The 20,133-nt window shown below is 47.2% G+C and overlaps 1 protein-coding gene across 3 annotated transcripts; it reads right to left on the bottom strand.

Moving 5' to 3' along the window:
- Window positions 1-1,516: 1,516 nt before the first annotated feature.
- Znf346 (zinc finger protein 346) lies at window positions 1,517-19,892 on the bottom strand. 3 transcript variants are annotated; one of them, XM_048334210.1, is made up of 7 exons: window positions 19,718-19,892; window positions 13,893-13,996; window positions 13,107-13,199; window positions 10,611-10,755; window positions 5,410-5,643; window positions 4,588-4,681; window positions 1,517-1,663 (listed from the first exon to the last, which is right to left on the bottom strand). In XM_048334210.1, the coding sequence occupies exons 1-7, from the start codon at window positions 19,890-19,892 to the stop codon at window positions 1,573-1,575; spliced, it is 936 nt and encodes a 311-aa protein (XP_048190167.1). In that variant the 3' UTR covers window positions 1,517-1,572. The 3 variants fall into 3 exon arrangements, with proteins under 3 accessions (XP_048190167.1, XP_048190168.1, XP_048190169.1); XM_048334211.1 differs by having other exon boundaries at window positions 5,410-5,595; XM_048334212.1 differs by lacking the exon at window positions 13,107-13,199.
- Between the last annotated feature and the right edge of the window lie 241 nt (window positions 19,893-20,133).

Below are 20,133 nucleotides of genomic sequence, written 5' to 3'. Positions count from 1 at the left end.
AACCCTTCCAAGAATCAGCAGGTCTCTGATTATGTTCTATGGGTGGCTAGGCAGGAAAAACCCTTGGGATGAGGGAAGGAGAGATGGCTGGTCCTGAAGGGAGGGCCGTGGGGACAATCACACCAGGCACTGCCCTTGTTTTGGCCTCCCATCTCCTTCCTGCTCTTCATGGTCCTCCACACACCAGCCAGTGACTGAAACATACATACTCCTTCCTCCCTCTCAGGCCCTCCAGGAGGGGATGATGTGGACCAAGGAATCCAGATATCTGCCTGTATCTCCTAAATTAAAGCACAGTGAGGAACCAGCTGAGGGTTATGTCAGACCTTACCGCGCAGGGCCCAAGCTCCAGGTCTGTGACACTGCAGTCTGGCTCATGGAAGATTCTTTATTTGGACCATTCACTGACCAGGAAACAGCATGAGTGCACACACACACACACACACACACACACACACACACACACAGCATGCCCAGGCAGCTCCCAGGCCTGGGAGGGCAGAGGAAGCCGTGGCAGCAGCAGGGCTTCTTTAACCCAATGGAGAGGTCACACACACACACACACACACACACACACACACACACACACACACTCTTCCTGCAGTTCCTGTTCTAAAACCACAAGGAAAACAAAACAAAACACACACACACAAAAAGCACTCTCAGCCAAGTCCCAGGCCCTAACAGAGGTGTTGAGAGAAATCTGGGTTTAGGCCAGGGGATATCCTTGCTTACTGCAGAAGCCGGAGGCTGTCCCACTCCTGGCCTCCCCAGGGCCCTCTGGCTCCTGGTACCCAGCGGGGGAGGAGGATCAGCACCCCAGCAGTGGGAGGGGTGGTCTGTTGCCTAGGAGAGGAGACAGGTAGCAGGTAGCCCCTCAGCCAGCTGGCATGTGGCAGGGGACAGGACCACCAAGGAAAGCGGCAGGTGGGGATCTTTCCCATGGGAGCCAGAGTCTCAGCACCTCTGGAGGAGGGGAGGGTCTCCATGGGAGCCTCCCATGACCCTCTGGGCAGAGGCTCCCACTTTGTCCCCCTACTGCAGATCTTAGCACCATGGGAACTGTGGGTGCGGGCAGCAGGGGTGAAGCCATTGTCGGGGCAGAAACTTGCACTGGGCCAACATCTGGTCCAAGGCTCAGGAAGGCTGGCCTGTGTTGGAGGGCAGGTATGTGTCACACCAGCTCCAAGAACGGCTGTGGCAGTCCTTCTCATTGGCTGTCTCTGGCCCTGGCAGAGGCCGTGCAAAACCTCATGTTCCACAGGCCATGGGGGCAACACTTCTCTTTAGTGGCTGGAACTGGCCCCAAAGTGGCCTTGGGAGAAAAGACAGGTGGTGTGTGGCCACAAGACCTGTGGCTCAAAGGTGCAGGGACGGGGAAGGGCAGGTCCACACTGCCCTTCTTCCCAAGACCCCTGCCTCTGCTGTCATAACCTCCTGGGTCCACACCAAGGGGTGGACAACCAGAAGCTCTGTGCAGCCCAGTTCTGCCTTGTGTGCCGCCTGCTTATTCTCCAGGGCCCACCACAGTCACAGGAAGCTGCTTCCCATGGGAGCTGGGCAGAAACACCTCTAGGCATCCAGGGTGCTTTCGGAGTCCTTTGGAATGGGTTGCCTCTGTGCTGGAATCTGGCCCAAGGGCAACACTGCTGTTTTTGGTGATCTGTAATTGGAGAAGACACAGGGTCAGCACAGGCTTACAATGGCAGCCCACCTTATTAATGAGGGCCTCCTAGTACCCTAGAGCAAGAAGCAGGGGGGGGGGGGGGCTTTCTGCACCTGACATGCCGCTAGGCGCTCAGTCCCCCAGCACTCCATTTCTTACTCAAGGCAAGTCATCCACTTTAATATTATTATTGCCAGTCCTGGGGGGGTTGAACTCCGGGCCCAGGTGCTGTCCCTGAGCCTCTTTGTGCACAAGGCTAGCCCTCTACCACTTGAGTCACAGCACCACTTCCAGTTTTTTTTTTTTTTTTTTTTTTGCCAGTCCTGGGGCTTGGACTCAGGGCCTGAGCACTGTCCCTGGCTTCTTTTTGCTCAAGGCTAGCACTCTGCCACTTGAGCCACAGCGCCGCTTCTGGCCGTTTTCTGTATATGTGGTGCTGGGGAATTGAACCCAGGGCCTCATGTATACGAGGCAAGCACTCTTGCCACTAGGCCATATCCACTTCCAGTTTTTGAGTGGTTAAATTGGAGATAAGAGTCTCACGAGGGACTTTACTGCCCCAGCTGGCTTCAAACTGTGATCCTCAGATCTCAGCTAGGATTATAGGCCATCGGTGCCCTGCCTGTTACTATTTTTTGTGGTGGTAGTGGGACTTGAATTCAGGGCATGGGTACTGTCCCTTAGCTTTATTCTGTTCAAGGATGGTGTTCTGCCACTTAAACCACAGCTCCACCTCTGGGGGATAAGAGTCTAGGCACCAGGCACCACTTGGCATTGGCACTGTCTTGCTGGTTCATGGATATGTTTGTTTGGGACCTGCTTTTTCTTTTCTTTCTTTCTTTCTTTTTTTTCTTTTCTTTCATGCTGCTAGGTACTCAGCTTCCACCACCATATTTCCTCCTCAGGGCAAGTTACCCACTTTATTATGATGATTTCTGTGGTGGTAGTGGGACTTGAACTCAGGGCCTAGGTGCTGTCTCTGAGCTTTTATGCTCAGGGCTAGTATCTACCACTTAGCCACAGTTCCACTTCTTGGTGTTCAACTGGAGATAAGAGTCTCTTGGACTTTCCTGCCTGGGCTGGCTTTGAGCCTCAGATCTCAGCCTCCTGAGTAGCTAGGATGACAAGTGTGAGCCACCAGTGCTCTTACTTTTGAAGGGAGGATCCAGGGTAATGTTGGTATGGGGTCCTGCTGCAACCTCAGTGCCCCAAACAGGGCCTGGTGCTGCTGAGGAAATACATGCTAGAGAATGAACATTTATCTTTAACAGGTAACTTGCTGGCTCTTGCCAGCTTCATAAACCCTCCTCTAGTCCTGGTGCAGCCTGGAAGGTTCAGCCAGCAAGTTCCATTTGCTATGGCAGAGGAAACGAATGGGGTTGGAAGTCAAATGGGAAGTCTTAGTCTAACTCTAGGTAAGTAGAGAACCCTGCTAATTTGTTCAACAAATTTTTAGCTTGTGTGTATGTGGGGGGGAGGGGGATGACTAGGGTTTGAATTCAGTGTGCCCTGTTCTTGCTTTGCTCGACTGCTCATGACTGGCCCTCTACCACTTGATCCACACATACAAGCTGGCATTCTGCTAGTTCATTGAGGCAGAGTTTCTTAGAATTTTCTGCAAGGGCTAGATTTGAACCTCAGTCCTTCAGGTTTAAGCCTTCTGAGTAGCTAGGATTGCAGATGTGCGTCACCAGCAGCCAGCTCAGGTTGTAGCTTTGATCTTACGCAAGTAGAGGCTCAAAGAAATTACCGGTCATTTGAGTCAGAGTCTTGTTATATAGCTGGACTCAAAGTCGTGATCATCTCTGAGCCTCTTCAGTGTGGTGATCACGGGTGTGCGCTACCACACAGGACCAACAGTAGCATTTTTTTTTTTTTTTTGGCCAGTCCTGGGGCTTGGACTCAGGGCCTGAGCACTGTCCCTGGCTTCTTTTTTTGCTCAAGGCTAGCACTCTGCCACTTGAGCCACAGCGCTGTTTTCTAGATATGTGGTGCTGGAGAATTGAACCCAGGGCTTCATGTATACGAGGCGAGCTCTCTTGCCACTAGGCCATATTCCCAGCCCAACAGTAGCATTTTCAAGCCAGAGAAATTTGCAGGCAGGACTCTGGCTGGCTCCAGGTTTCTACTGAAACTGTCTCCAGCCAAGCTTCAAGGGAGTTATGCCAAAATACTGTGAGAGCACCAGGTTGGGCTGCTGGGGCCTATCGAAAATTTGTACCTAAAACCAGCCCCAAGTGCTCTGCAAACTAAAGATACCTCCAGAGAAGGAAGAAGATCAGACAGTGTGGGAGGAGAAACTCCAGGCAGGGTAGACAGAGCCAAAGATATTTTTACTCCAATGCTCTGTATTTTCATCATCTTTCCTTCATTTGGCTCAAAGAGTAACATCCGCCCAAGCTGCTGCAAACGTAACTCCAGAGAATTTGCCTGGCATGTGACTTCATGCTCACCTGGCCCTCCACCTGGCTGTCTAGCTGCTTGTCTCTTCCATCAGAATGGATAAGTGCGAGGGGCAGGGTGTGTCTGGGACGCCTCTCTAAGGGCATTCTCCAAGCAGTTGGCATCAGTGAGTGGAAGAATCTGACCTGGTTAGCAGCCTGAAGGGGGAGCTCTTGCTCCTCTACAAAGACCAGCTGGAGGTGGGATGGGGCAGGGGAAGGAACAGCTTCCCCAAACTGCTATGGACCAGGAAAGCCAGTACTCAGGGACCACAAAGGAAACCATCCAAGCTTCTCCACTAAAACCTTCAGCCCAGTAGGTCCAAAGAGGAAAAAGAGACTTTCCTGCTAACTAATTCATCTGCTGACTGAGAAAGGCCACAGAATCCCATTTAAGCTGGCAACTCCCTGGCTTTGTTCTGTCTTAGAAGCCCCAGCTCCTGGGGCAGGCCCTCACAGTTTCAAAGGCTGCTTACTCACTGGTTCTTATGTTTGAAGCCGCTGACGTGAGCCTGGTATTGTTCAATGGAGTTCAGGACTATCTTACACGTCTTGCAGGGGTAGCCTTTCCCGGCTGAAACACATCAAATGCAGAAAGGACATAATTCAGTGGGAAGGGGGAGGACTGCTGCTCTCCAGACCTGAGGACTAAGCGTGGGGGACAGAGGTAGCCAATTAGAATCCCAGAGGCCTCAGTGCTCTAGAATTCTGTGTCTGTACTTGTGTCTCACTCCCATGTCCCCCAGTTTCAGCAAATGGCCTGCTTGGACTGTCGCTGAGTGAGCAGAAGAATGGGACCCCACATCTCTGGAAAGGGACTACCCTCCCAAGCCTGTCATAGCAGTAATTCATAAACATACCTGTCAGGAAAATCAATCCACCTGTCCTTTTGGGCCTCAAAGATACCCTGTCTCACTCCAGGGCTGCTCTGATGACAAAGTGGCCTTTTCCAAATGGCTGGGCTGTGAGTGAAGCTATGACAAGAGCCTGGAGTCCAGGCTCTGCTTTACAGGACCTGGCTAATCCTCTCCCTCCTCTGACCCTGAGCTTTTCTCAAGCCCAAACCAAGTGTGTAGTCTTTTTGTTGGTTGTGGGGCTTGAACTCAGGGCCTGGGTGCTGTCCCTGAGCTTTTCCACTCAAGGCTAATGCTCTACTCCTTTGAGCCACAGCTCCACTTTCTGCAGATCCTACTTTGGAAGGCCCAAGGAGAAGCACAGACTTGGCTAGTCCAAAGAGCATCCCTCTTGCCCCCTGGGGTTCAAAATCTACCCCAGTTCTGGTTAGGAGCTGGGCCCCCTTACCTGTTAAGTCGCTGACGGCAGGGTCTGCCAGACGCCCGTAGTGTGCCATGAGTTTGAGCTTGGTCTCCTGCTTCCTGTGTTTCTTGCCCACATAGTGTTGCTGAGCCATGGCAGGGTCGTTGAAGGTGGCATGGCAGAGGCCGCAGAACTTGTCTGGGTCTATCATCTCTCTACTCTGGTGCAAGGCTAAGGTGGAGGCCACAAGGAAAGGATTTATAAGGCGTTTCGACAGAGCTGTGGTGAGAGAGTTCAAACAGAAACAATGAAGACCCAGAAGGCATCGGGTTTTGGAGTATACTGAAGAACAAGCACAGCACTATGGCTGCTTCATCACACAGGCAGATGAGGCCCTGCTGCTGTCGATCATGCATTAGGTGAGTGGGGAAAGTGGAAAGATGGGGTAGGGGGAATCCAAAGAGCAGCTGACTTGTTTAACAGTGTTGACTATTCTAGGCAGGGATCCAGGTTTCCTGGTCCCCAGAAGTGTTTTTGACTTCTGCCATGGAGTTGCCTAATCACAACAGACAAGGCATGCATGCTAGTGGTCTTTCCAACCCTCAGAATTTTCCTGTAATTTCAAAGACAGGGGGACAAGAAGGCTGGGAATCTTACTCCTGACTGCAGAGCAACTCAGTTACAGAGCAGGGACCAATGCACTAGTGTAGATGCAGGATCAGGTAGTCATAAGGGGTCTTTTAAAAGCTATATTACATCTCAGGCGGAGTGAGGAAGAGCAAAGATGCCATTTACAGAGGACCCCCCCTTTTTTTCTTTGCTAGTGTTGGGGCTTGAACTCAGGGCCTGGGCTCTGTCCATAAGCTTCTTTTGCTCAAGGCTAGCACTGTACAACTTGAGCCACAGTGCCACTTCCAGCTTTTTCTGTTTATGTGGAATGGAACCCAGGGCTTCATGCATGCTAGGCAAGCACTCTACCTCCAAACCACATTCCTAGCCCAGGGATACATTTTGTACATACATTTTAGCCCCCTCTGGTCTTCAGAACTGCTCCTATGAGTTATATTATCATTTTGTTACAAGACAGAAAAAAATTAAGGGCCAGATAGCTAAAATGACTTAATACCAGAGAGCTTCCTGAGCGAGGAGGGCAGATAGGAAGGCTATGGCTCATGTGTTCACCTTTAGAGGACACTCTGCTCCAGAGACAGCTGACCAGGGCCGGGCCCGAGCACATGCGGTCCCAATGCTGAATGCAGTAGCCGCTGCCATCTTACATAGATGCCACAACTTGTTAACAAGTCCATGTGGCTAGTATGGTGCAAATGCAGCCACCACTGCTAATAGAAATGGGGGACCTGGAGACCCTCTGGGTGGTGGGGGAGGGGAGGCGCTTTGGAGCACTCCCAGAGGGATGGGACTACTTGTCATCTGTGAACTACTTCCACTGGGGATGTTTAGAAGACTTGGCCAGCTAGATGGAACCCACTAGCTTTCCCCACACTACTTTTCCTTTCCAGAAACCTTAACTCCCCTAGCCATTGATTTCTCCTTCAGCAAGTTTCAAAAAAGTAAAGTACATGGGGTAGAATATTTTACAAGAAAATATTGTTTGTAATGTTGTATGAAAGAAAAACAGACCCTAGTATAGAGCAATTTGTTTCTTATATCCTCAATTTCATTTAAAAACAAAAGATCAAAGACATAAAGAATAAATGGTATTTTACAAATTTTCTAGATTAAAAAAAATGCTGGTATTGGGGCTTGAACAGGGCCTGGGTGCTGTCTCTTAGCTCTTTTGCTCAAGACTATTGCTTTACCACTTGAGCCATGCCTTCACTTCCGGCTTTTTTTTTTTTTGCGGGGGTGGGGTGGGGAGAGGAGAAGGGAGGTTGGAGGTAAATTTTGTGGTCATTCCTGCAATCCTCAGATCTCAGCATCCTGAATAGCTAGGATTATAGGCATGAGCCACAACACCTGACCTGAATGCAGATTTTTGACATCAGAAAGATAGTGGTGTTGGTGTGTATGTGTGTGTATGGCTCCAGTTTTCTAATATTTATATATGTATATATATGTATATATTGCTTGTAAAGGTGTTTTGCTATGTGGCCTAGATTGGCCTGGACTCTGAGAGCCTTCTCCCTCAGCCCGCTGCATGCTGGGATCATAGGTGGGAGCCCAGCTAAGGTCATTCTTTAACACAGACCAAAGAAAAGCACCAGAAGTGAATGGTTAAGTGAAGCTGGAGAGACTGGGGGAAGGGCAGCGTGAATCCCCAACATGGACATCCACAAAAAACCAGAGCTGTAGTTTTCTCTCAAGAAATACTCTAAAATACGGAAAGACTGTTCTAGCGATATGACATATAGTTCTCTTTATTACACAAGAAATGGGAAGGGAAGGACTGAAAGGTTCAACACTAGAGGAATGGCTAAATGTAGCATGATGTATGTAGTCACTGAAACTGTTTACAAAAGAGTTTTTACTAACATGGGCAAATATAAGTGTCATATTAAATAAGAATATGTAAAAGGAAACAGTACGTACAATACATGTACATCCAAACAGTATGCCACAGTTAATAGACCCCTCAATTTATATATATCCTGGCATATTGAAATGTCACCCCCCTATTACCAGTGCTTCACTCTCTCTTTTTGCCAGTCTTTAGGCTTGAACTCAGGGCCTAGGAACTCTCCCTGAGCTTTTGTGCTCAAGGCTATAGCTCTCTACTACTTGAGCCACAACTCTACTTCCGAGTTTTTGCAGTTAATTGCAGATATATGTCTCATGAACTTTCCTGTTTGGTCTGGCTTTGAAACTGGATCCTCAGATCTCAGCTTCCTGAGTAGCTAGGATTACAGGTGTGAGCCACTGGTACCCGGCTAACAGTACTTTTCTTGGTGGTAGGCTATGGGTGATATTTTGCTTTCTTTATAGCTCTAAGTGGAATTATTCATAATGTGTTATTTTATAAAATAATATTTAACAACCTAAATTTATATGTACACATACATGGACATACAGACAAACAGACATGTAAATGTAACAAAGGATTATAGGAGAAACAATATTTCATAATGTTAACCATGGATCTCTTAGCATGGCAAAATTACAATAATTTTTCTTCCCATTTATTTATATTCTTCATATATATATATATTATATATATGGGGAGGTCAGTCATAGGGCTTGAACTCAAGGCCTAGGTGCTGTCCCTGAGCTCAAGGCTAGGACTATACTATTTTGAGCCACAAGACCACTTCCAGTTTTCTGGTGGCTAATAGGAGCCTCACAGACTTTCCTGCCCAGGCTTTGAACTGTGATCCTCAGATCTCAGCCTCTTGAGTAGCTAGGAATACAGGTGTGAGCGCCCAGTTCTTCTCTGTATTTTCTATAACATGTTATGTTACTTTTAAATTAGACATGTTGAATTTCATAAAGTTATAAACTTGTGAAATACCATGAAATATCAAAGTAAATGAAAGCAAAAGCAGGGCATGAGGGGTTTGGGGTGCAACATGAAAACAGCTTTATAAACATATAAACGCATAGCTGCATGTAGCAAAGTTTGAAAGTGATTATGGAGAATAATCTATTTAGTATGGAAGTTTTAGGATCAGGTATGTTCCAGAGAATTTCCTCAGTTGTGGAAAGACAAGTCTAAGGCCTTATAAAGTTCAATTCGTAAGCTAACTTTCCTTGGCTTTATGCTTAAATATTACAGTATGGGGTTGGTACCAATGCTGACTTGACACAAAAACACTCAGTACTAGTCTAAGTTAATGATAACTTGACTATAAGCAAGACTGATGGATGTGCTGTAGGTGGTGGTGCTTGGTCAGCTATTGCATTTGAAGGAACTCCACTCATTAACTTAATGGTGACAATAATATAAGCAATCACAATAAATAATAATAGCTGCCAGTTAGTACCTATAATGTCCTGGGTGTTTACTAGTTATTGTAGCCTCACCATCTACAGAGGGGACAGCATTGACATTTTACAGGAAAGGAAACTCAGACACAAAAGTCATACATAAGGCAAATAAACTATCAGGACTTTAACTTGGCCCACAGTGACTTCAAAGTCGGTATGATTGTATGAAAAACTACATTTGGGTGTTCTAAGAGAGTTTGTAATTATGAACAGATTTTCCACCCTATCTTCAAAATCTTCCAAAACATAGCTGTCTTGTTTTTGAAATAGGGTAAAACAGAAGGATCAGAAGAACTACAAACAGTGCAGTCTACTTCTTGGTCTAAAATAGAGAAGCAAAAATCACCAAGAAAAAAGTGATCAAAGAACTGGCAGTCTTGACTAATTGTGGTGAGCAGAGGTTAACAACCCCAGCAAGGCAGGGGTGAGGCAGATGAAAGCCAGGGCTGAGCCCGGCGGTGAGGAGATAAAGGAAGCTGGTTTAGCAGCCACCACACCGAGGATGATCTCAGGGCAGCTGCAAGCAGCTTGCTGGGCACTCATGGTGCCACTCAAGTATTCTGCTTTGAAAGTCAAGTCCCCGTCTTAAGAACAGGCAGCTTTTTGAGGATTAAAGTGAACAGGGCATAACCTGAGCCTGGGGAAAGGACAGGGATTTTGCTTTCAACTCGGAACACATAATAAAAAGAGCAGGTGGCTGGTGGAGGGAAAAAAAAAAAAAAACTAAGCAGGAGAGGCAAGGAGAGAATGGACACTCACTCACAGTGAGTTCAGGCGAGAGGACTCTGGCACTTCTGCATTCTAATTACTGGTCAGGACAAGAGCTAAGAGCTCAGGGAAGAAGCTTCTAGTGAGAAAAACTGAAGGGAGATGAGGACAACTTTGACGCCACGTTTCCAAGAAGTGGGATCTACCTGTATTTTCTTTTTTTTGGTGCTGGTCCAGAGGCTTGAACTCCGGGCCTGGGTGCTGTCCCTGAGCTTTCTTCACTCAAGGCTAGAGTTCTACCACTTGAGGCACAGCTTCACTTCCAGTTTTCTGGTAGTTAATTGGAGATAAGAGTCTCACGGACTTCCCTGCCTGGGCTGGCTTTGAACCCGGATCCTTAGATCTCGGCCTCCTGAGTAGCTAGGGTTACAGGTACGAGCCAACAGCACTCAGCCTACTTGGGTACTTTTAAGGGCTCTCCAAAGCAGTTCTACCTCTCCATGTGTGTGGTCCCAATGACATTTCGAGGAGCCACAGCAATGGAGCCCTGAGGACAGGAGGGGTCCCAATAGAGCACTACTCAGGAAAACCAGTACCTTCCACCTTAGTGGATTGCTGCTTCAGCTTTAAGTTCTTTGCGTGGGTCTTCCCCAGGTAGTGCGACTGGGCCACAACAGGGGAGGAAAAGGTCATGTTACAGATGGGGCAGCACTGGTTCTTGTCTTTGCTTCTGCTGCTCTTCTGGTTGGGAGAGAGAACACAGGTCTGGTCATGCCATGGCTGGCTGGAAAGTCTTCAACGATTCCCCCACTGCCCATAGACTAATGGGCAACTGAAACCCCTTCACACTTTAACCCCCAACCTATCTTTCTGGATTTTTCTCTAGCTCTAATTTACTGAATACTGTCTCCCCTCCCCCCATCTCACCCACAATCTTATTCTGTTTCTTCTTTGCTTTTCCTGGGACATTCTAGAATGTTCTACCTTCTTTTCCTGCCTGGCATTATGTCTACTTAATCTTTCAAGGCCCAGTTTAACTATGAGCTGTTCATCTGGGAAGCTTTTTGTTTTAGTTTTTGTTTCGTTGGTTGTGGGGCTTGAACTCAGGGCCTGGGTGCTGTTCTCCTGAGCTTTGCCCCCTCATGGCTAGCACTCTACCACTTGAACCACAGCACTACTTCTGGTTTTCTGGTGGTTAATTGGAGATAAGAGTCTCATGGACTTTCCTGCCTGGGCTGGCTTTGAACCGCAATCCTTAGATCTCAGCCTCCTGAGTAACTAGGATTACAGGCATGAGCCACCAGTGCCCAGCTGGGAAACTCTTAATAAAAACGAAACAAACAAGACGATTCAGCAAAGAATTATCAAGCCCCTTTGTATATTCTGGGAAGAATTAACCAGGTACTCCCAGGGTCAGTAGGAGACCTCAGTGGTACCTACTGTCACTATCAACAGTGACGCACTGTGGAGGCTGTGAACTCCAGTGCAGGTCTGGGTATGGACTGTTTAGCTCATCTGTTTCCCAGCCTTCCCACCCACCCTGCTGGAGCTGGGCATAGAGAAGACACTCAACATTTTTTGTTTCTCAAAACTGGCTTCAAACTGCCATCTTCAGATCTTAGTCTCCTGTTAGCTAGGATTACAGGCATGTGCCACTGGCACCTGGCTAGCTTGGCATTTTTGACATCCCAGGCTTGGCAATTTTTTTTTTGTTTTGTTTTGTTTTTTGGCCAGTCCTGGAGCTTGGACTCAGGGCCTGAGCACTGTCCCTGGCTTCCTCTTGCTCAAGGCTAGCACTTTGCCACTTGAGCCACAGCACCACTTCTGGCCGTTTTCTGTATATGTGGTGCTGGGGAATCGAACCCAGGGCCTCATGTGTACGAGGCAAGCACTCTTGCCACTAGGCTATATCCCCAGCCCCCAGGCTTGGCAATTCTTAATAGGTGGCTGGGACTGTGATCTGAGCTGAGGTACTTAGCCACTCCAAGAGTTGAAGGAACTGATGTACAAGAAGGTGAGGTGATTTGTCAGTACTGCAGACTTGTTTTTTTGTTCCTGAATGCTAAGTCATACTAAGAGCAGCCAGGGATGAATCCTGTAAATTGCTAAAAGGGACAAGAAAAGCCCTTCTATGCAGCAGTATAAAAGGAACCAACAGCTTGTGGAGTAAACTCTTATTTATATAGCATGTACTGGGAATTGTAATTTTACTGCACAATAGCTTAAGAAGTAGAAATCACATCCATCCATCCATCCAACCATCTTTAATACTTGTATTGAGGCTTGAACTCAGAGACTAGGTGCTGTCTCTTAGCTTTTTAACTAAAGGCTAACATTCTATCACTTGAGCCACAGGACTACTTCTGGCTTTTTTGGTAGTTAAATGGAGATCAGAGTCTCATAGATTTTCTTGCCTGGGCTGGCTTTGACTAGTGATCCCCAGATCTCAGCTTCTTTATTAGCCTCCACTTTGAGTGAAGTTCAGAGAGACTAAGTGACTTGCCCAAGGCTACCCACCCCAGGACAGTGGGGAGCCTGATTTGCTGAGTTCTCATCCATGGTAGCTACCGCTTTCTACATTATAAAAAGAATAGTACTACTAAGGGATTGGGGCTTGTTCCAGCATAATTCTTACAGCAATTCTGAGCCAAAAGGAAATATAATTACTACAATTATCTCTCAATGAGAGGGGGCATTTGTTTTCCTTGTCTACTTAAAACATTCAAGTGCTAAAAGTTATTTTCCAGGGCTTTTAAGAAGGCAAGCAGCCTGGTTTCTTCTATTTTCTCTTGGGTAGCTCCTCATCCTACTCCAACAAACCACTGGGTGGTAATGCATAACAATGCTTCATTTACTAGAGTCCCAACCAAGTGCCAGGCTCTGTTGGGTAAACCTCTCATTTTAGTAAGAAAAAGCCCTGGAAGGGAGCTAACGTTAGCATCCTTAAGGCTCAGAGTAGTAGTAAGATCTGCCCAAGTTACACAACAAGGCAGGATCTGCAGTCTGACTCTGAGCCCACGCTTTCTCGCCACACCAACCTGTGTGCCGGTTTCATCAGGAAGTGAGCGGTCTCAACATGGCCGCTGTATTACCTGATCTGAGTCTAGCCTCTTCGTTTCCCCTTTTAATGTCTCCATTCCATGGATTGCTAGGTATCTCTTCACTTTGTTGGCATGTTTTTTGCTCTGCAAGAACCCAGGAAAAAGATCAAAGATAGCCAAATGCCATTTCTTCTTCTTCTTCTTTTTTTTTTTTTTGTGGTATTAGGCTTGAACTCAAGGTCTTGTGCTTGCTAGGCAAGTGCTCTATCACTTTGTGCCCCCAAAGGCACTCAAAGATGCTAGATTTTTTTTTCCTTTTGGTGTTAGGGATTGAACCCAGGGCCTTAGGTATGTTAGGCAAGTTCTCTACCATGAGCTACACTCTTGCTCTTAAAAACATTAGTTTCATCCTCACAAAAACTTTTGAGGTGAAAGCACAGTATTGAACTCCTATTCTGCAAGGCACTTTACATGCTACTAAATCGAATCCTCGCAACCACTGAGGAGAAATCAACCATTATCACCTTACATGTGAGGAAACTGAGTCTGAAGATGAAGTTTCCTGCCCATGAGAAATAGCAGAATTGTGATTCAAACTAAGGTCTATTTAAAACTAAAGCTCATACATCCTTGTGAACCAAGCTGTGGGGGAAGATACACATAGTGATGATTCTGATTTGGATGGCAGATGAGAGAGAGATTGAGCCAACCTTGTCCAAGGCACACGCCAACATGCATGAAGGCAGGGTCTGGTGGTGTCACCATGCAAGCCAGGGAGAAGTGCAGGCTGGTACAGGGTCTGAGGTGTACAGCAGTGCTGAAGGTGTGACAGCATACCTGGTAGTGGGCCAGCTTCTGGGACTCAGAGATCAGCAAGGCGCAGCAGACCTTACACTGTGTGTTGGTGAAGAGACACTGGTTCTTCTGGATCATGTGCTCCACTAGAGGACAGAACAGAAAATCTGAGTTGGCAACAACTATCTAGGCAGCACTGTCCTGTTACTTCCAAAGCAGGCAATGAATAACAGAACAAGACCCTTGTATACACTAAAAAAGGTATTTTAAGCCAGGGGTCGGTGGCTCAAGCCTGTAATCCTAGCTACTCAGGAGGCTGAGATCTGAGGATCGTGGTTCAAATCCAGCCTGGGCAGAAAAGGCAACAAAATGCTCAGAAAAAGTTGGAAGTGAAGCTGTGGCTCAAGTGCTAGCCTTGGGCAAAAGAAGCTCAGGGATAGCATCTAAGTCTCGAGTGTAAGCCCTAGGACTGGCATGTACATGCAAGTACTTTATAGCTGTCACCAGTAAAGCTACCTGAATCTGAGCTGTTTTTGTCTAGGCTAGTGCTCTACCACTTAAGCCATACCTCACTTTCAGCTTTTTACTGGTTAGAGATGAGTCTTATAGGTTTTTCTGCCCAGGCTGGCTTTGAACCTCAATCCTCAAATCTGTCTTCTAAGTAGCTAGGATTACAGATGTGAGCTACTGGTGCCTGGCCTTCACTGGGTTAGTTTTCTGGCCAGTTGTGGGGCTTGAACTCAGGGCCTGGGGGCTGTCTGAGCTTTTTTTCCTCAAGGCTGGAGCTCTACCACTTTGAGCCACAGAGCTACTTCTGGTTTTCTGGTGGTTAATTGGAGATAAGAGTCTCACAGGCTTTCCTGCTTGGACTGGCTTTGAACCATGATCCTCAGATCTCAGCCTCCTAAGCAGCTAGGATTACAGGTATGAACCACTGGTCCCAGGGCTCATTGTGGTTTTTGTTGAACTTTTTTCTTACCATTACTCCCTAAACAATATAGCATAACACCTACTTAGTATCATGATAAGGTGTTACAGATAAAGTGGAAAGGAGAATGTGTTGGTTCTTTGTCATTGTACAGGACTTGAGCCTCTGTGAATTTGGGTACTCCCAGAAGGTGGTGGGTATGGCATCCCGTATTGGAACCAGCCCTTTTGCATAGTAGGACACTTGTATTATTATTATTACTATTTTGCCAGTTCTGGGGATTGAATTTGGTCAGGCCTGGGCCCCGTCCCTGAGCTTCTTTGGCTCAAGGCAAGCGCTCTACTACCTGAGCCACAGTACTCTGGCTGTTTCTGAGTAGTTTATTGGAGATAAGAGTCTCGTGGAGGGGCTGTGATATGGCCTAGTGGCAAGAGTGCTTGCCTCATATACAGGAAGCTCTGCGTTCGATTCCTCAGCGCCACATATATTGAAAATGGCCAGAAGTGGCACTGTGACTCAAGTGGCAGAGTGCTATCTTTGAGCAAAAAAAAGCCAGAGACAGTGCTCAGGCCCTGAGTTCAAGCCCCAGGACTGGCAAAAAAAAAAAAAAAAAGTCTCATGGACTCTCCTGCCTGTGCAGGCTGGCTTCAAACCATTACCATCAGATCTCAGCCTCCTGAATAGCTAGATTACAGGTGTGAGACACTGGTGCCTGGCTCCAAATGTTTTTATTTCTTCTTGAGTCATTTTTCATTTGTGTCTTTTTAGAAATTTCTTCATTTCATCTAAGTTGTTTGATTTGCTGGTATAAAATTGTTCAAAGTAGTCTCTTACAATCCCTTAAATTTCTTTTGGGTGGGCTCATTTTTATTAGCATATATTAATTGTACACAGGCAGTTCATTGATATTCCATAATTACATATCATATACCTTGATCAAAGTCATCCTCTCTGGGGCTGAGAATGGGGCTTAGCAGTAGAGTGATTGCCTAGTATGGATGAAGCTCTGGGTTCAATTTCTCAGCACCACATAAACAGAAAAAGTGGAAGTGGTGCTGTGGCTCAAGAGGCAGAGTGCTAGCCTTGAGCAAAAAGAAGCCAAGGACAGTGCTCAGGCCTTGAGACTCAAGCCCCAGGACTGGGAAAAAAAAAAAAAATCCCTCTTTTTTTTTTTTTAATCCTTCCCTGGGCTTTTTAAGAAACAATTAATTGACTTCATGATTCTATTTTCTTTTTTTTTTTTTTTTGGCCAGTCCTGGGGCTTGGACTCAGGGCCTGAGCACTGTCCCTGGCTGCTTCTTCTTTTTTTTTTTTTTTGCTCAAAGCTAGCACTCTGCCACTTGAGCCACAGCGCCACTTCTGGCCGTTTTCTGTATATGTGGTGCTGGGGAATCGAGCCCAGGGCCTCATGTATACGAGGCAAGCACTCTTGCCACTAGGCCATATCCCCAGCCCATGATTCTGTTTTCATAAGTGAAGATAAAGTACTTCTACCTTATTTACCCATCACTCTGTCTTGGCCCTCCTCTCTTCTGTTAGTCCCATCTGCTTGCTGGTCCTCTCTTTTTACATTTGTGTCCTTTTTTTTTTAAAGGTCTACACTCTTTGTATGGTTTGAGAAAGCATGTGGTGTTTTATCTTTCTCAATCTGCCTTCTTTCCATTTGATCTTTCTAGTTTCTAAGGTCAAAACTTATGTTGCTGATTTGTGACTGTGCTTTTCTGATAAAGATAAATTTCTCTCAAGTCCTGGTTACAGTCTTTCCAGCTCCTCTGACCCTTGATATTTCCTAAGTGACTAGAGCACTAAGGATGTCTTGTGTTAAATTATTCGGCCTTTCTGTCCTTGGTTTCTGAAATAGTCAGGCATAATTCCAGTGCTTTTAAGGTAAAAAAAAAAAAATCTCATACACAACAAAATACAGCCACATCTGTGTTTGTTAATGAGGTAATTTTTGGAGATTACCTAGATAACCACAGGTCAAATCCCTGAAATGGAAGCTACTATATATGAAACTTCTCCACATTTCTCCGTGTGTGTGTGTGTGTGTGTATGCACACGTGCTAGAACTTGAACTTGGTTTAGGCATTATCCCTTAGCTTTTTTCCTCAAAGATGGCCACATTTTTTTTTTTTTTTTAACAACAGTAGAGAATACTAATGTTGGTTACAAGGAGTCTTCTGTGGTGATGTCAGCGCAGAAGCTTGGTGGCTAGTTCTGCAAGTGGATTGCCCTGAACTTGTTTATATTGGAAATGTCATCATGTTTGATCTCCTTTCTCATTCAATATTTAGTTTCTTTAGCTACTGTTCCCTCAGGATTATAATTACTTCAAGTCTCTAGGTTAGTTGCCATGTTGCCACTGAGTCCTTGTGGCTCTATTTTTGACTGAACAATATACCTGTTATATAATATTGAGGATTTAAAGAAAAACTTCAAAGCTAATAATTTTTTCTCTTGCTTAATGAGTTTGATCATTCTCTTCATTCATTAAGCAAAATAAATAAACAGATCTCCTGAATACGTCTTACTATTGGGGGCTCTAGTAGGGCAGTCAAGTAGCTCTCTTCTTCCTTTGTTGTAAACAAACCAAGAAATGCAACAAAAAGTAGTGTATTGTGGCCAAAATAATAGTCAAAGCTGGCCACTTTACCATTTGAACCACAGTTCCAGTTCTGACTTTTTGGTGGTTACTTGGAGATTAGTTTCATGGACTTTTCTGTCTAGGATGGCTTTGAACCTTGAACCCTTAGAACTCAACCTTCTGGGTAGCCATGACTATAGGTACGAACCAGCAGTGCCCAGCAGCCCTGATACTTTCTCCCCTCCCCTCTCAGTTGTGGCACTTAACTCAGGGCCTGAGCACTGTCCTTGGCTTCTTTTTGCTCAAGGCTAGCACTCTACCACTTGAACCACAGAGTCACTTCTGGCTTTTTCTATATATGTGGGCTTCATGTATACCAGGTAAGCACTACCACTAGGCCATATTCCCAGCCCCCTACTTTCAGTTTTTGAGTGGTTATTTGGAGATAATCTCTTGGGGACTTTTCTCCCCCAGGCTGGCTTCGAACTGCCATTCTCAGATCTGTTTCCTGAGTAGCTAGGATTACAGGCATGAGCCACTGGTGCTTGGCAACCCCCATTCTTAAGACATCCTTTGTCACTGTATCCCTTACATTATACTGGAACTATTTTTGGTGTCTGCTTCCTGGACTGGACTGCAAGTCCCTGCAGGGCAAAGAGAGCATGGTCCTCATCTTTAGCACTGATGCTCAGCATTTCCTGGGAATGGAGCAGGCATGAGTGAAGGCCAAATTAATGAAAAAGAAATGAGGTAGAGGGAGGCAACTTTGCACCAAACAGACTTAAAAACAGAGAAAGAGGGGCTCAGAAACAACGTACATAATAATTTAGGAGTCAGGCTAGATTTATTCTGTTAGATTGGAGAAGTATACATCCATATTGTCTTCCTTCAATATAGCCAAAATTCAATTTTAACCAGGATGTGAATACACACACACATTCACTAAGCTTAGCATCCTCAGCAAATAAACAACTAGAGAAATCTGATTTCCCTGCAGATAGATATCTGACAGGATTAGTAAAAGAGCCCAGATATAGTTCCTGTACATCTGCATTAGGCAGCTCTGGAAAGAGCTGTGAAAGGGGCTACACAACCAGGTCAGGCCAACTCTCAACAATGTCATGTTTTTGCCTCCCATTTTCCTCAGTGTCCCAGTTCACATTCACAGCAAGCCAGGAAGCTGCAGCCCAGAAGTGGCTTTCTAACCAGTCTTGGGTACACTGTTCTCTACAAGTCTGCATGGAGTATAAGATACAAAGCAGGGGGCTGGGAATGTGGCTTAGCAGTAGAGTGCTTGCCTAGCATGCATGAAGCCGTGGGTTCCATTCCTCAGCACCATATAAATGGAAAAAGCTAGAAGTGGTGCTGTGGCTCAAGTGGCAGAGTGCTCGTCTTGAGCAAAAAGAAGCCAGGGACAGCTTCAGGCTCTGAGTCCAAGCCCCAGGACTGGCAAAAAAACACAAACCCAAAACCAAAACAATTGGGCTGGGAATATGGCCTAGTGGTAAAGTGCTCCTCTGGTATACATGAAGCCCTGGGTTCGATTCCTTATCTCATATAGAAAAAGCTGGAAGTGGTGCTGTGGCTCAAGTGGCAGAGTGCTAACCTTGAGCAAAAAAGAGCCAGGGACAGTGCTCCGGCTTTGAGTTCAAGCCCCAGTACTGGCACAACAAAACAAAACAAACCCAGAAAAACAAAGCTGAAGCCAAACGACAAATCTAGGCCAGTTTCTCGGCCACCTGGCCCTCATCTTGGAAAACTGAGGCCAGCCACGCAGAAACAGAAGCAAGCCAGGGCTCAAGTCATGAAGGCCAGGAGGAATATGGGATGGAGGGGGGTGGTGGTGGTGGATATGGACTCCAGAGATCCTCCGAAGTGTAAGGTCTTGAGAGAAGAGGGGAGGCAAGAGACCCTATAGATGAGGAATGGAGACAGGAATGACGGGAGTCGGGAAGAAATGGTACTTGGCTCAGCCAAGGGTCTGGCAAGGAAGGGTCTGTGAGTCTTCAAGAGGCCAGCCGGTCCCGGAGTTCGGAGGAAGCTGCTATTTGGTAGTTGGGCGGGTGAGAGGGAGGAGGAACCTCCAGCAAACCGGGAGTCGAGCGTGAGCGGCCCCGCGCCCGGGACTGGAGGCGTGAGTGCTGGGGCGCCCGGAGCAGGAGGGCGAGCCGGGCCGGGGGTGTGCCCGGAGTCGTGGGGAGCCCCGTGCAGGGCTAGGGGGTGTGCCCGGAGCCGTGAGACGCCCCCTCCTCCCTCCCCCGGTGCCCCTGGGTTCCCTTCATTCTCTGCAAGCGGGGCAGGCCCGCGAGGGTCCTGGATCGCGAGGCGCCCCGGGCCCGCGCGACCCCGACTCACCTTCCTCCCTCCCCACGGGCTGCGCACTGGACGCGGCTTCCCACAGGCGGCGCGCCCTCTCGCGGTCGGAGCGCGCCCCGTCCGGCCCCCGGCCCTCCCGTTCCTCGGAGCCGTGGTATTGCCCGGCCGCCCCACAGCCCGCAGCCGCCGTCGAGTACGGCGCGGCGAACTCCATCTTTTTTCCCCTCCCTGCCCTCTTTAGCCAGGGGGAAAGCTGCGCGTGCGCTTTGGTATCGCGAGAAAAAGTGGGCGGGACTTGGCCTCGCCGGCAAACCTCGCGAGGTTTGGGCTCTGCAAGCTCACGTCACGGTGGTGGAGACCGGCGCTGAAGCGCTCTTTTTTGCCTGGAAGCCTTTTAGGGTCTGCACCTTGGGTACGTGTGCCGTGGACCTGAAAACTAGTCGCTGTTGTGGAAA

This window comes from Perognathus longimembris, chromosome 25 (genome assembly GCF_023159225.1).
Source record: "Perognathus longimembris pacificus isolate PPM17 chromosome 25, ASM2315922v1, whole genome shotgun sequence".
NCBI lineage: Eukaryota > Metazoa > Chordata > Mammalia > Rodentia > Heteromyidae > Perognathus > Perognathus longimembris.
The sequence above is the reverse complement of the archived record's forward strand: the minus strand, read 5'-3'. Positions and strand labels throughout refer to the sequence as shown.